Below are 14,296 nucleotides of genomic sequence, written 5' to 3'. Positions count from 1 at the left end.
CTGGAAAATGGAAGGAGCAGCCCGCCCCGGAGACCTTAAACCCCAGGATAAAGGTGTCAGATTTAACCCCATAGGAAAAGGCGAAGCTCCAGGCGGGGGTTCTCTTCTGGGAACTAATGTGATCTGTAGCTTTAGGAGAACAGAGGCCAGAACAAGACCCTGGTGACTGAGAAACTGGATCACTTCAGTCGAGGAATGAATTACCGAGCACCCGAACTAGGTTACTGGCAGTGTGGTTGGAAACCATGAACGATGACCTTGACAGGACTGTGACCAGCTGGATACGGGACAGGAGAGAGAAGGGACACAACTGTGCCTGTGTGGTTTGCCGTCCTGGCTATTTGTGGACACCGGGAAGAACGGAGAAGGCACAAGCCCTTGGCAACCAATCACTTGCTGATTCTGTGGTCTCAAAGCTTCTCTGAGGTAGATGTCTCCTTAACAACTAGGGCCACTAAGCTCACATAATTTGCCTAAGAGGAGCTAGTTTAAAGGGAAAAGAATAAATTTAGTACTTCTTTAGTTTTAGAGGCCTCTGCAAATGGTAGAACGTGCTCCTTCAGGAGGGATCTTGGGTTTATTCGTTACCTCAGAACCAGGGCCTTTTTGTCTGTGCCTTGGACCTTTTCAAAGGCCCGTGGAAATATTTGAGAACTAAACGTAGTCATCGTTAGTTTTAGTGTCAGCATTGGCTCCAAAATGTGAAAACTGTAAAATCAGAATCATTAGGGGCACCAGGGTGTCCCAGTTGGTTACGCATCCGACCCTTGGCATCGGCGCACGTCACAATCTCATGGTTCGTGAGACCCAGCCCCGCGTCGGACTCTGTGCTCTGGCAGCATGGAGCCTGCTTGGAGTTGTCTCTCTCTCCCTCTGTCTCTGCTCCTCCCCCCATCATCTCTCTTTCAAAATAAATAAACTTAAAAAAAAATCATTAAATGCTTAGTCCAGTATTTGTAAATTCTAACATTAGGTTTGCTTGTTGTTCACTTTGTAAGAATTCTCTATTATGCACGTTGGCAAGTTAAATAGCTTACCCTTAACCAAATAATTATAAGCAAACATACATGTGTATATACATATATAAGTGTATATATGTGTGTGTATATATATATATGTATATATATATGAATGTGTATATATACAGGTATATATATATATATATATATATATGTATATATATATATATATATATATATATGAAATAAGTAATTGAAAGGCACTTAACCTGTTACTTCCTTTAATCCTTGGGACAACCTGATGTGGTAGATACTCTTAACCCTTCTTAATGATTGAGGAAATGAGGACGGAAATGTGCTGCCCATCTCACAGTCAGTAAGCGAACAGCTGAGATTCAAGTCCTGGTAGCCTACCTCCAGAGCCTGGGCTTGGAGCCGCTTTGCCATATTGCCTTCAGAGTGAGAATATTCTCTGACAAGGGAAACAGAAAGAAAAGAGGTTACGGGCCCAAGACTAAAAACCTGGGACTTTTCAGAAGAGGTAAGAGAAGGCTGGAAAGTAAATGGGTCAGCAGGTTGAAGATGTTGCGCTTGGCCCAGGCGGTAACGTTACTGGTGGTGACAGCCTCGGGGACCGGCACTGTCCGGTGCCACTGGGTGGGCAGTGAGAACGGCAAGCCCTCGGTGTCCTGATGATGAAAACACATCTGCTCTTGAGGGGATCGCTCCAGTGCCGTGCCCATAGTGGAGGTCAGACTGTAGCACATCCCGAGCAGGGAGCTCACAGGGAAGCAGCAGAGGATTTATGCGAGGCCACAGCCACAGACATACACACCCGTCTCCACGGTGTCTGGGCACAAGTGAGAATTGGCCATCGTTTCATAATGTGTTGCATACATTCCGCTTCTGGATTCAAGCCACAGAGGACTTCCGCTTTCCTCTTCTCCAGCTGTGACTGTGACCAAGGACACTTCTCAGAGGACGCAGGCTTTCCAGACTGAAATTCTGGGGTCCCCGAGCTGCACTTAGTGAGATCGGTGTGGGAGCTGAGTGGGGTGGGGACAGCATGCTGCACCAGTGTGTGTGTTTCCGGTGGCTGCTGTAAGACATTCCCATGAACTGGGGGACTTCAAACGGCAGAAATCTATTCTCTCCCAGTCCCGGGGGCACAGAAGTTTGAAGTCAAGGTACTGGCACGGTGGTTCGGTCTGCAGGTTCTAAAGGAAAATCTGCTCCTCGCCTCCCTCTCTTGGCTTCTAGTGCTCACCAGCAACCTTTGGCCGCCCTTGGTGTAGATATATCACTCCCATCTCTTAGCATTCTCCCCTGTGTGTCTTGTCTGCATCCAGATTTCTTCTTAAAGGACGTGAGTCATTGAATTAGGGCCCGCTCAAATCCAGTATGGCCTCATCTTAACTGGATTGTACCTGCAAAGACCCTATTTCCAAAGAAGGTCGCATTCACAGGTACCGGGAGTTAGGACTTGAACGTATCTCTTTGGGGACACAATTCTGCCTTCATTTCTGTTTGTTTCCTTCTGCGGTAGAAAAGTGCCGGGCTCTTTTAGTTTAACCACAGGAGTTTAGGAGGACTGGTCAGGGTGCGATGCATTCTCCTGGATTGGATACCTTGACCCCCCTTGGTGAGTCCCTGAGTCATTTCATAGAGTCAGTCTCGTCTGCATAGACAGAAGAATTGCCCCAGCTGGGGGAGCAGTGAACTGTTTGGCTTGTTTATTTATTTGTTTATCTGTCCTTCCCCAAACTGAGTCTTTGATTTTCTCTCTACAGAAGCCGATCCAGCCATGGCGACTCCCTCTGCTGCCTTTGAGGCCCTTATGAATGGAGTGACCAGCTGGGATGTCCCCGAAGATGCCATCCCATGTGAACTGCTTCTCATTGGAGAGGCCTCCTTTCCGGTCATGGTGAATGACATGGGCCAGGTCCTCATTGCTGCCTCCTCCTATGGCCGAGGCCGCCTGGTGGTGGTGTCCCACGAGGACTACTTGGTAGAAGCCCAGCTCACTCCCTTTCTCCTCAATGCAGTGGGTTGGCTTTGTTCTTCCCCTGGGGCTCCCATTGGCATACACCCATCCCTGGCACCCCTGGCCAAAATCCTTGAGGGTTCTGGGGTAGAGGCGAAGATTGAGCCTGAAGTGAAAGACTCCCTGGGGGTTTACTGCATTGATGCCTACAATGAAACCATGACAGAAAAGTTGGTCAAGTTTATGAAACGTGGAGGGGGCTTGCTCATTGGAGGCCAGGCCTGGGACTGGGCCAACCAGGGCGATGACGAAAGGGTGCTTTTCACGTTCCCTGGCAACCTCGTGACCAGTGTGGCCGGCGTGTACTTCACTGACAACAAAGGGGACACAAGTTTCTTTAAAGTCTCCAAGAAGATGCCCAAGATCCCAGTCTTAGTTAGGTAAGTGCATTTACCCCGGTGGGGATTTGGTTGCAGGTTCAAAAACAGACATGGTTCTTGTCTTTAGGTTGCTCCCAGGCTAACAGAAGAGAACTTGGCACTTAGGCATTGATTCACCCTAAATCAACCAGATTTTAAAAATACCCTGAGGCACAGGAGGGTTCCTGCCTTCTCAGACCAGGCACTCAGACCAGACCATTGCTGTTGCCTCCCAAGACCAGACCACTTGGCTCTTTGAGCAGAGAAACTTCTTAGTGACCATGATGTTCCCTGACGTCTAGCTTGAAATATGTTGTTTGTGCTAAGTCTAAGAGTTAGGGGAGGATTTTATGTCTGCAGGCAAAAGACCTGATGATGGAGAATGAGGGACACCGATGATGGGTACAGAGACAGGCTACATGGAAGGTTCTTTAAGAGCACTAACCAGCCTGTTCTGTGTACACTATGCTCCAGCATCTCATACAGTGCTGGACGTAAGCAGGTTTGTAGATGCTCAGTAAACACGTGTTGTCTGGTGACTGGATGGATGAATGAGGGAGAGTAGAGGCGGGTGTAGTTCCAGGAGTAGAAGAAGTGTACCAGGCCACACCCTGTTGTACATTAAAACTCACAGCATCCTTAGAGCAAAGAGCACTGGTATTTCTGACTGGTGGGAGCATGGTAAAGTAGGGTTGGGTGAGGAAGGCACAGCAGGGTTAGAACAGACATACAGATCATGGGCTGTGGCCTCTCCTTGGCATGGAACATTTGAAACAAAACCCCATATGTGCAAGGAGGAAAGACACGGTTATTCTGGGGCATAGTGATTGATCAAATTGATCAAATTTCAGTTTACCAATGACCTTCATCCTAAGGAATAGGGAGGGAAGGCTTGGCCATAATTCTCTTTCTTAACTACCAACCCCCCTTACTTGCCTTCAAAGATGTTTTTCTCTATCAAAACCATACTTCTTTTTTCTTTGGCTCTACCTAAATCATCTCTCATCATCAGTGATTCTGAATTGCGGGTGGAGCTCGGTTGTGTGTGTGTGTGCACTCATATATGTGTATGCACATGTGTAAAATCAACTGGAAGACTGATGCTTGAGGGGAAATCAGAGTTAATAAGGCAAGCATGCAGACTCTGTTGTGGAGATTGTGGGTTTTTAGTTTTGGTTGTTAACTAGGTGAGACTGCATCACAATCATTGACTGTCTTTACTTCTACAGGTAGCTATAGCAAAGCATTGCTCATATGTTAGGTGGGTCATTTTAGACGTGTAGATGGATTGAAGATGGCAATACTGATTTTCCTGAGCTGAGCGTGTGCATGTGTGTGTGTGAGGGAGAGAGACAGAGGCATGAAATACTGATTAAATGCATACGTTGAGGTTAGTATGGGAAAAGAGAAAACAAGAACCCTCTCCTCCTCTCCCCATAGTTTTAATATTCACTCTCTTGTAGCCAAGGCTGAAAAGTAGACGTTGAGGGATATTTCTCCCACCTGATGTTGTTGCAGTTGCTAAACTATATACTTATCCACATTCATTAATTATAAACCTAAATCTGGGGCCCCTGGGTGGCTCAGTCAGTTGAGCATCCAACTTAGGCTCAGGTCATGATCTCGCAGTTCGTGAGTTCCATCCCCACATCAGGCTCTGTGCTGACAGCTCAGAGCCTGGAATCTGCTTCAGATTCTATCTCCCTCTGTCTCTGTCCCTCCCGTGCTCGTTCTCTCCTCTCTCAAAAATAAACATTAAAAATTTTTTTTAATTATAAACCTAAATTGAGTGGCTTTTACTTTATGTAAATTAGACCTTAATAAACCTTTAAAACTAGCGTTTTTATTTTTATTTATTTTTATTTTTTAATTTAAATTCAAGTTAGTTAATGGGCGCCTGGGTGGCTCAGCCCATTGAATGTTTGACTATTGATTTCAGCTCTGGTCATGATCTCACAGTTTGTGGGTTCAAGCCCTGCACTGGGCTCTGCGCTGACATTGTGGAGCCTGCTTGTGCTTATCTCTGTCTCTCTCTCTCCCCCCTGCTCCCCCGTTCATGATCTCTCTCTCTTTATCTCTCTCTCTCTCAAAATAAATAAACATAAAAAAATACAATAAAATAAATTTAAGTTAGTTAACATACAGTGTGGTATTGGTTTCAGGAGAAAAAATAGATTATTTAATAGCACTTAAAAAAAAATAATCAGAGACAATCAGATTCATGTCCAAGGATATGCAATGCAGCACTATTTGCAATAAGGAAGAGTAGTATAGTTAAATAAATTATAGAATTATTAACCAACCATTAAAACTATTTCCAAGAATATAGTTTTAGGCATGGGGAAAAGGGCATGGAGAAAACCTCTCAGGGGGTACTATGAAATGAAATAAAGTAGGATACTAACCTGTTGTTCAGTATGTTCCCACTTCTGTTCAAAAAATATAGCTATGTGTAGAAAATATTATCAAAGGAGAAGGCCATAATATCACTTCACATACAAGAACATTAAAGACAAGAAAAATAATTTAGAAGTCCTGTCAAAGATCTTCCACATCTATCAATGCACCATTCTATGACATAAACAAAAAATATAAAACCAAATTTAAGTCTCCTAGTTCAATTTTTTTGACATCTCTGATATACATATAAATGTGTGTGTGTGTGTGTGTGTGTGTGTATTGCCAATTGCCAATACTTTTGAATTATGTTTCTTCTTCATGGATGGTCTTTTAAACCACTTTTTCAATATTGTGGGATCTATTATTTTTTTAATTTTCATTTCATTAAAAAAAATTTTTTTTAAGTTTATTTATTTATTTTGAAAGAGAGACAGCACGTGCATGAGCAAGGGAGGGGAAGAGAGAGAGGGAGACAGAGAATCCCAAGCAAGCTCCCCGCTGTCATTGTGGAGCCCAGTGCAGAGCTTGATCTCACAAACCAAGAGATCATGACCTGAGCCAAAATTAAGAGTTAGATGCTTAACCGACTGAGCCACCCAGGCGCCCCTAATTTTCATTTTAAAAAGTAATGTCATAAACTCACAATACAACTCTTTTTGTCTTCATATATTATTTTCCCCATTCATCCATAATTTTGCATCATTGTCCTCTTAGTATACATGCTAGTTTGAATTCTACTCACGAATATTTTTCATTCTATATAGTCTTTAAAGTTATATTTGATTCACTTCATGAGAATGCAGTGCATACACCATATTTATTTAATCATTTGCCTGCTGTTGAGCATCTGCATCTTTCTCTACTCTTGTTCTTATAGGTAGTACTGCAGAGAATATCTTCAAAACATTTTAGAAGTATTAGACAATACAAGACACCAAGATGATTCTATTAGAATTCAAGGGAGATTATTTCCATCACCGGCTGAGCAAGGTTCAGATGGAAAGCCCCTATGGATTTAGTTACTCTGCCAAAGTATCTTATTTATTTTTAAACCCTCATTTAAACATAAGAGTGTGAATTAAGCTAACCTTAATCTTATTACTTGCATATTTCTTACTAAATTAAATTCTACATACGATCCTGGGATCCTCTTAGCCTTCTAAAAGAGTAAACTATCCGCAGGTTGTTATCAAGATGAATCACATTTTTATCAGAGGAAGAGTCTAATTTATGATCAGAAAAATAATATCCCTAAGTAATTAAACCAGATGATCTACTTTTAGCCGGGTGAGAATACCCACAGTTGTCAGGACATGAGCCTCCTAGTCACTGCCCTGGTTTCCTGCCCGGAAAGCAAAGCGTCATCATCTGCATTTAGAACACTAGCCTCCATGGGCCGCCTGGGTGGTTCAGTCAGTTAAGTTTCCGACTTCGGCTCAGGTCACCATCTCATGGTTTGTGAGTTCAAGCCCCACATCGGGCTCTGTGCTGACAGCTCAGAGCCTGGAGTGTGCTTTGGATTCTGTGTCTCCATTCTCTGTCTCTGCTCCTCTCCCGTTTGTGTTCTCTCTCTCTCTCTCTCTCTCTCTCTCTCTCTCAGAAATGAATAAACATTAAAAAAAATTTTTATTTTAAGAAAAACACTAGCCTTCACGTGCCCCGTAAGACCAAGCCACATGTAGGCTGTTCCCTGAGCGATTTCTACTCTCCTACCAGCTTCATTCAGTGCCTCGATTGCGCCTTGGCTCTGAGGCCAGTGGCACTGCACTTTATGTGCAAAAGAAGCCTCACCTTCTATAAAGTATTTCATTTGAAAAACACTGGGTCCATTGTCATAAACTACCTGGTCCCATTGCAGGACTCAGTATTCATATAACCTGGAAAAGGCCCAGATTTTAGAGCAGGCAGACTTCAGTAAGTTCCGAAGCTCTGTCTGGTGCATGTGCTATAACCTGGTGTTGGAGCCACCCTCTCTAAGCCTCATCTTCAAAGTGGGATTAACAATGACTACCTTTCAGGGTGGTTGTGAGGATTAAATGAATGAAGAAAACATGCTCAAATACCTAAGGCACTTTAATTATTCTGACATCCAGCCTCCACACTATGGTATATAAGTTGTAGGATGCCGTGAATATCATTCCCAACCACTGATGATTACCTAGCATCCATCATTATGCTGCTTTACCCAGGTCATGTGTGTTCTCCGAGTTGTGTAAAGTATTGGCCTTTTAGGAAATTATGTATTTATTTTGAGAGAGAGAGAGAGCATGCGCATATGTTCTCATGCAAGAGGAGAGGGGCAGAGAGAGAGGGGGAGAGAGAGAATCCCAAGCAGGCTCCAAGTGGTCAGCACAGAGCCTGACACGAGGCTCCATCCCACCAACCTTGAGATCATGACCTGTGCCGAGATCAAGAGTTGGACGCTTAACCGACTGAGCTACCCAGGCACCGCAAATATTGGCATTTTTACTCATGTTTTCACCTACTTCCTCTACCAAACTGAAGCTGCATCATCATGATCAATTGCCACATTTTATCTTCTTTATATATTTAATAAAACAGGTACTAGGGACCGGACTGGCTCCACCAATAAGAGATGTGATGTAAATTAAACGCATCATTAGATGATCAACTTAGGGAGGTTTAGGAGAGGAGGAGGTTAGGGAAACAAACCAGAATAGTTTGTCTAGACCCTCTTTTGGATAAGAAGTCCCTTATCTCACTTTTACCAAAATCTCAGGCTTCTATTACAGAGTTCTATTAAGGAATGTTGTTCGTTCATACATTTATATAGCCAGCATTTTACTGAATATATTCTATGTCCCAGGCAGTATTTTGTATGTCAAGACAATGATTTCCAAAGATCTAGTAATTAAAAACACAGAAACCTTCAGTAACAAGAGCTGGAAGAATTTACAAAAAACAAATAACTGTGTTAGGAAGAGGGCTGTGATACTGAGTTTCACTGGAACCTGGAAACCTGTGATCTTCCTGCCAGTATATGCAGCAAGACATGCTTGGCATGCAGTTTCACCTCTTCTTCCCTCTAAATGGAAAGTGCTGGAGTAGAACATCCTTGTCCTCCTTTTAGCTGTTACTCCATTGAGACTGGTTTTCTGTCTATGGTGATCCCCATATATATTCAGTCACCAGAGATGCATAGAAAAGAATGTTATCCCAACGGTCGTGCTCTCCAATGTCTGCATGCTCCAAATTGGGTCCTGTGAAACCTGAATTGACAAACCTTACGCAGATATTAATTAATAAGCTTACTTATAACAAGGATCCACAAATCGTTGGAGGTCATTGCTTGTTACGTGTTAGGAATATTCAGAATGCTAACTATAGAATTTTATGTCAGGATCATGGCTGGGCGTGGTGGGGGTAAATATCCTCACCTAACTCCTACACTGTCCTCACTGCATGCTTAGTTATGTAGGCTAAAATTGCATAAACTGGTTCTCAAAAAATAAACAAGACATTTCAGAGAGTGAATCCAAGTGGAAAGACAGGCCATGTTAGAAGAGTAATTGCTAGGGGCTCCTGGGGGCTCAGTTGGTTGAGCTTCTGACTTCTGCTCAGGTCATGATCTCGCGGTCCGTGAGTTTGAGCTCCATGTCGGGCTCTGTGCTGACAGCTCAGAGCCTGGAGCCTGCTTCGCATTCTGTGTCTCCCTCTCTCTGTCCCTCCCCCACTCATACTCTGTCTCTCTCTCAAAACTAAATAAACATTTTAAAAAATTTTAAATAAAAAAAAAGAGGAATTGCTAAATCACAATTTAGATTGCTTTCCCTTTTTTTTTTTTTTAACGTTTATTTATTTTTGAGACAGAGAGAGACAGAGCATGAATGGGGGAGGGTCAGAGAGAGGGAGACACAGAATCTGAAACAGGCTCCAGGCTCTGAGCTGTCAGCACAGAGCCCAACGCGGGGCTTGAACTCATGGACCGCGAGATCACGACCTGAGCCGAAGTCGGCCGCTCAACTGACTGACCCACCCAGGCACCCCTGCTTTCCCTTTTTATGAACATTTTCTTCCAGTTTCAAAATACATGCTTGCTGGAAAATAACAGCAATAATCCAGAAGTAGGCAAAGTAGAAAGGGAAAGATCTTCATCTCTGCCTGTCCCTCTGCCCCTGCTGATTTGTTCCTCCAGAGTTTGGACTCTATCTTTTCTGACTTTTCCCCCATTTGTGTGGGAGGACGGTGTGGAAGAGCTGGGGGAACAGAGAGACAGAGAAACCTGCAACTTGGTTTTCCACTTAATTATCTTGAACATTTTCCACGTGCATCTTTCTGATAATGTGCATCACCCTTCAGAATGGCTGTATAGCGTTTTCGTTGTTCTATAAGTCATTTAACTATACGCCTGTTAGCACACAGTAAAGTTACTTTCTAATTCTTCTGTAAATAAAGATATAATGAATATCCTTTCACTGAAACCCACACAGGCTGGATATACACTTATTCATTTTAAGTGCTTGGCAGTTTCCTTTTAGAAATTTCTTATTTTGGAAATCTTCAAACATATATATTCATAGAAATAGAAATAAGAGCAGTGAACAAACACGTATCCGTCACCCAGCCAGTGCAATTCTCAACTACCAGCTAACTGTCTCCACTCACCACCTTCCTACCCCTTTCCTCCCTCTTCCAGTTTGTTTTGAGCAAGTCTCTGCATTGCATCATTCTGTCCATAAAATAGTGTATCTCTAAAAGACAAGGACTGATCTTTAAATATAACCACAGTACTGTTATCACATATTTTAAATAGCATTACTTTTTCTGACCTAGCAAATTATCAGTAACAATATCGTTTTTTGAGAGCATTCTGTAAGTATTCTCTCTTACGTACATATGTCTAAATTTATCCCTTAGAGAAACTGGATTATTCATATTCTCCGTAAATTACTTAATTTTTGCATACTTGATCTAAAAGAGATCTCTAAGACAACTGTTCCAAACTCCCACTGAGATTTTAAAACTGAACTTGGCTTTTATTTCCCGTATTTTAAAACTATATTTTGGTATCCTGAAAACTCCTGAGTTTTTTTCATGGTGTGTACATTTTGTCAGAACATACCCTTTCTAGCAACTGGTGTTTTTCACCTTGAATTCTATTTTGTCTAGTATGTAGTTACTATTCCTATTTTTTGTGTTTTGCTTCTCGTTTTGTTTTGTTACTCTTTCTATGTTTTTTTCTAAAAGGTTTGTCTCTTAGTGTAAATCTGATTTTTTAACCTAATCATAGTGCCTCTGTGGTTTACAAGGTAAATAATCCATTTATATAATAAAAAAATTGATGTTCTAGATACTATAATCTTGCTCAATATTTTGTTATACTTTCTCATTGCTTCTTTTAAAATTTTCCTTTACAGCCTTTTGCTCCATTGGTTGAGTTTCTTTTTCTCTTCTCACTATCTGGAAATTATACAGGATTTTTCTATTCTTCTTGTAGCTATCCTTAATTTTTTCCCACATCTTTATGTAAAAATTTTTCACACTTATGGGAACATTGCAAGAATAATGTAATGATAACCATACCCTTCACCTAGATACGTCAGTGACTAGATTTTGTCACATATACTGTATAAACATACAGAAACAGATTACTTTGCCTAACCATTCGAGAGAAACCTATAGACGGAGTAACACATCACATCTAAATACTTCAGTATATATCTCCTAAAGACAAGGGCATTTTCCAGTATAACCATAATACAATGCTCTAAAAAAAAAAAAAACGGTGCCATTGATACAACACTATTATTTAATGTCCATGTTCAACTGTCTGCAATTACCCCAACAACATCTTTTTTTAGATTTTTTTTTTTTAATATAGGATCCAACCAAAACTTTGCCAGCTTTTCTTATCTTTCAGGACGCTGGTGTTTTTGAAGCATCTAGCCCAGCCATTTTGTGGAATGCCCCTCAGTTTGGATTTGTCTAATTATTTTCTCATGATTATACTCAGTCCAATCATTTTTTGGCAAGAATACTACATAGGTGACATTGGGCTCGTTACAAGGTATCAAATTGGGAGGCATATGACATCAGTTTTATTGTTACTGGTGATGACAGAATTGGCTATTTAGTTAAATTGGAGTTTGCCAGATTTTCCTAGTGTAATAGTGCCTTTCCCCCCTTTTAACCAGTTTAACCTATGGTGTGACAATTTGAGAGTATTAATGTCCTGTTCACCAGCAACCTTCCACCCAGTGGTTTTAGCACTAGTTGATGATCTGTGCCCAGGTCAATATTTACAAAAGTGATTACTTCTACTGCACACGGGTACTTCCTGCCCCTTTCTTAAAGATTCATGTCAAACATCACCTCTTCCAGAAAACCTCTCCCACCCTCTCCCATTCTGACATGGATGTCTCTCTTCTGAGCACCTGTAGCAACCTGACCTTCTAGCTGAGTGTAGGTTTACTTGTAGATTTCTGCCAGAATTGGTTGGGATCCCTCCCCACCCCCACAACATTTGTTGTTGATTTTGTGGTGGTTTTAAAATTTTGCTTGAGTATCACTCTGTACTCATGGACCCTTTTTTTTTTAAGTTTATTTATTTTGAGAGAGAGAGAGAGTGCGAGCGGGGGGGGGGGGGCAGAGAGAGGGAGAGAGAGAACCCCACATAGGCTCTGTGCTGACAGTGCAGAGCCAGATGTGGGGCTGGAACTCATGAACCATGAGATCATGACCTCGGCGGAGACCAGGAGTCAGATGCTTAACCGACTGAGCCACCTAGGCGCCCCACACATGGACACTTTTTTAAAAAATCAAATATAAATCATTTATAGTGCGTGTTTTTGGAAGGTCATACTGTCTCAAATTTGGCAAGTGCAAAGCCCTATTAAGCTGCCTCCTAAATCATTTGACACGCCCCATCAGTTTTCTTGTATTTACTCAGTGTCTGGTACAACAAGACGTTGCAGGTTCATGTTGTCCTTTTCTAGTCCAAAACCAGATTCAGCCATTTCTTCAAGAATTCTTAGCTCCTTTTGGTGGTGAATGGTATTTAGAAACTATGGTCATCACAGTGTACTCACTGCTGTTGGACTGTCCTCATTCCTGGGCTCCTCAGAAGACAGCCAGGAAATATTGATCTCATAATCATAAGTTCATACTGATACCCCCAGTTTGAATCCAAAACCACAGGGAATATTCCCTGTTTGTATCTTCCGTCTCCCATAATGCGAATACTGGTTTCCACAACTTCAGTATTTACTCATTAGCTCAGTCCTACAGTGTGCACAAAATAATTTCATGATTTCTATTCCCACAGTATAGCCAAGAGCATAAATAGTAAGTTTTAAAGATTTCTTTGTATTTATTTTTATACTCAGAATATACTTCACTGAGCGTAGAATGTCCGAGTACTGTGTTCAGAAGGTACTTGGATTGTTTGTTTTCATTTGGTCCTACTTTTATTTAATGTGGGTTTTTGCCTATATTTGCTTATTTAATTTTATTTTTTGAATGTATTAAGTACTGACATGGTTGTAACAGCAAAGTACACTTCTTTATTTTTTTTTAAGTTTACTTATTTATTTTGAGAGAGAGAGAGAGAGCATGCACGAGTTGGGGAGGGGCAGAGAGAGACGACCTTAAGCAGGCTCTATGCCACGTGCGGAGCCTGACAAATGTAGGGCTTGATTAACCTCCATGAGATCATGTCCTGAGCTGAAATCAAGTGTCGGACTCTTAACAGCCACCAGGTGCCCCTATACATAGTATGTTCTGATCACAGTGGTACTGCACTAGAAATCAATGGGATAAACATATCTGGAATATCTAAATATTTGTAAGTTAAAAAATACATGAATACCCTACAAGTCAAAAAAGAAATTGCCAAGGAAATTAGGAAATGTTTTGAACTGAATAAAAATGAAAACACAACATGCCAAAATTTGTGTAATATAGTGAAAGTAGTGCAGAGAAAGAAAGGTGTACTTTTAAATGCTTTTATTAAAAAAAATGAAAGCCTTAAATTCAGTGGCCTGAATTTCCACATCAAGAAGCTAAAAAAGAAAAAAAAAAAAAAAAAAAAAAAAAAAAAAAAAGAAAGAAAAGAAAAGAAAAGAAAAGAAAAACCTGACCCAAAATATGTGGAAGGAATAAGAAGATAATGAAGATGAGAGCAGAAATCAATGAAACAGGAAGTAGAAAAACAATAGGGAAAATCAGTAAAAACAGAAGTTGGTTAGTTGGAAAAAAATCAATGAAGTGATAAATCTCTAGATACATTGATCACAAAAACAAGAGAGGAATACAAATGATAAATTCCAGGAATGGAATACAGATGATTAATATAGATCCTACAGACATTAAGATATAAGGGAATATTACAACTGTATGCCAATGCATTTGACAGCTTTCCACAGAGAGACAAACTGCTAGAATTGACACAAGAAGAAACAGAAAATGTATGTTAAAGGAGTTGAATTCTAATTTAAAACAACCCAATACTAATGCAATCTGGTATCCTGGATTGGATCCTAGAAAATATCAGTGGGAAAAGGTGAAATTTGTGT

At 41.2% G+C, this 14,296-nt stretch overlaps 1 protein-coding gene across 4 annotated transcripts in view; it reads left to right on the top strand.

The window, feature by feature from the left end:
- Positions 1–14,296, top strand: part of TCAF1 (TRPM8 channel associated factor 1) — a 40,714-nt gene that overhangs the window by 6,367 nt on the left and 20,051 nt on the right. For all 4 annotated transcript variants that reach the window (XM_042974169.1, XM_042974165.1, XM_042974174.1 and 1 more), the window contains exon 2: positions 2,750–3,383. In XM_042974169.1, coding sequence (XP_042830103.1) covers positions 2,764–3,383 — 620 coding nt within the window. In that variant the 5' untranslated portion in view covers positions 2,750–2,763. The remainder of the gene's footprint in view (positions 1–2,749; positions 3,384–14,296) is intronic.

This window comes from Panthera tigris, chromosome A2, assembly GCF_018350195.1.
Source record: "Panthera tigris isolate Pti1 chromosome A2, P.tigris_Pti1_mat1.1, whole genome shotgun sequence".
NCBI classification, from domain to species: domain Eukaryota; kingdom Metazoa; phylum Chordata; class Mammalia; order Carnivora; family Felidae; genus Panthera; species Panthera tigris.
Note: the sequence above shows the minus strand (reverse complement) of the source record. Positions and strands in the feature narration are given on the sequence as shown.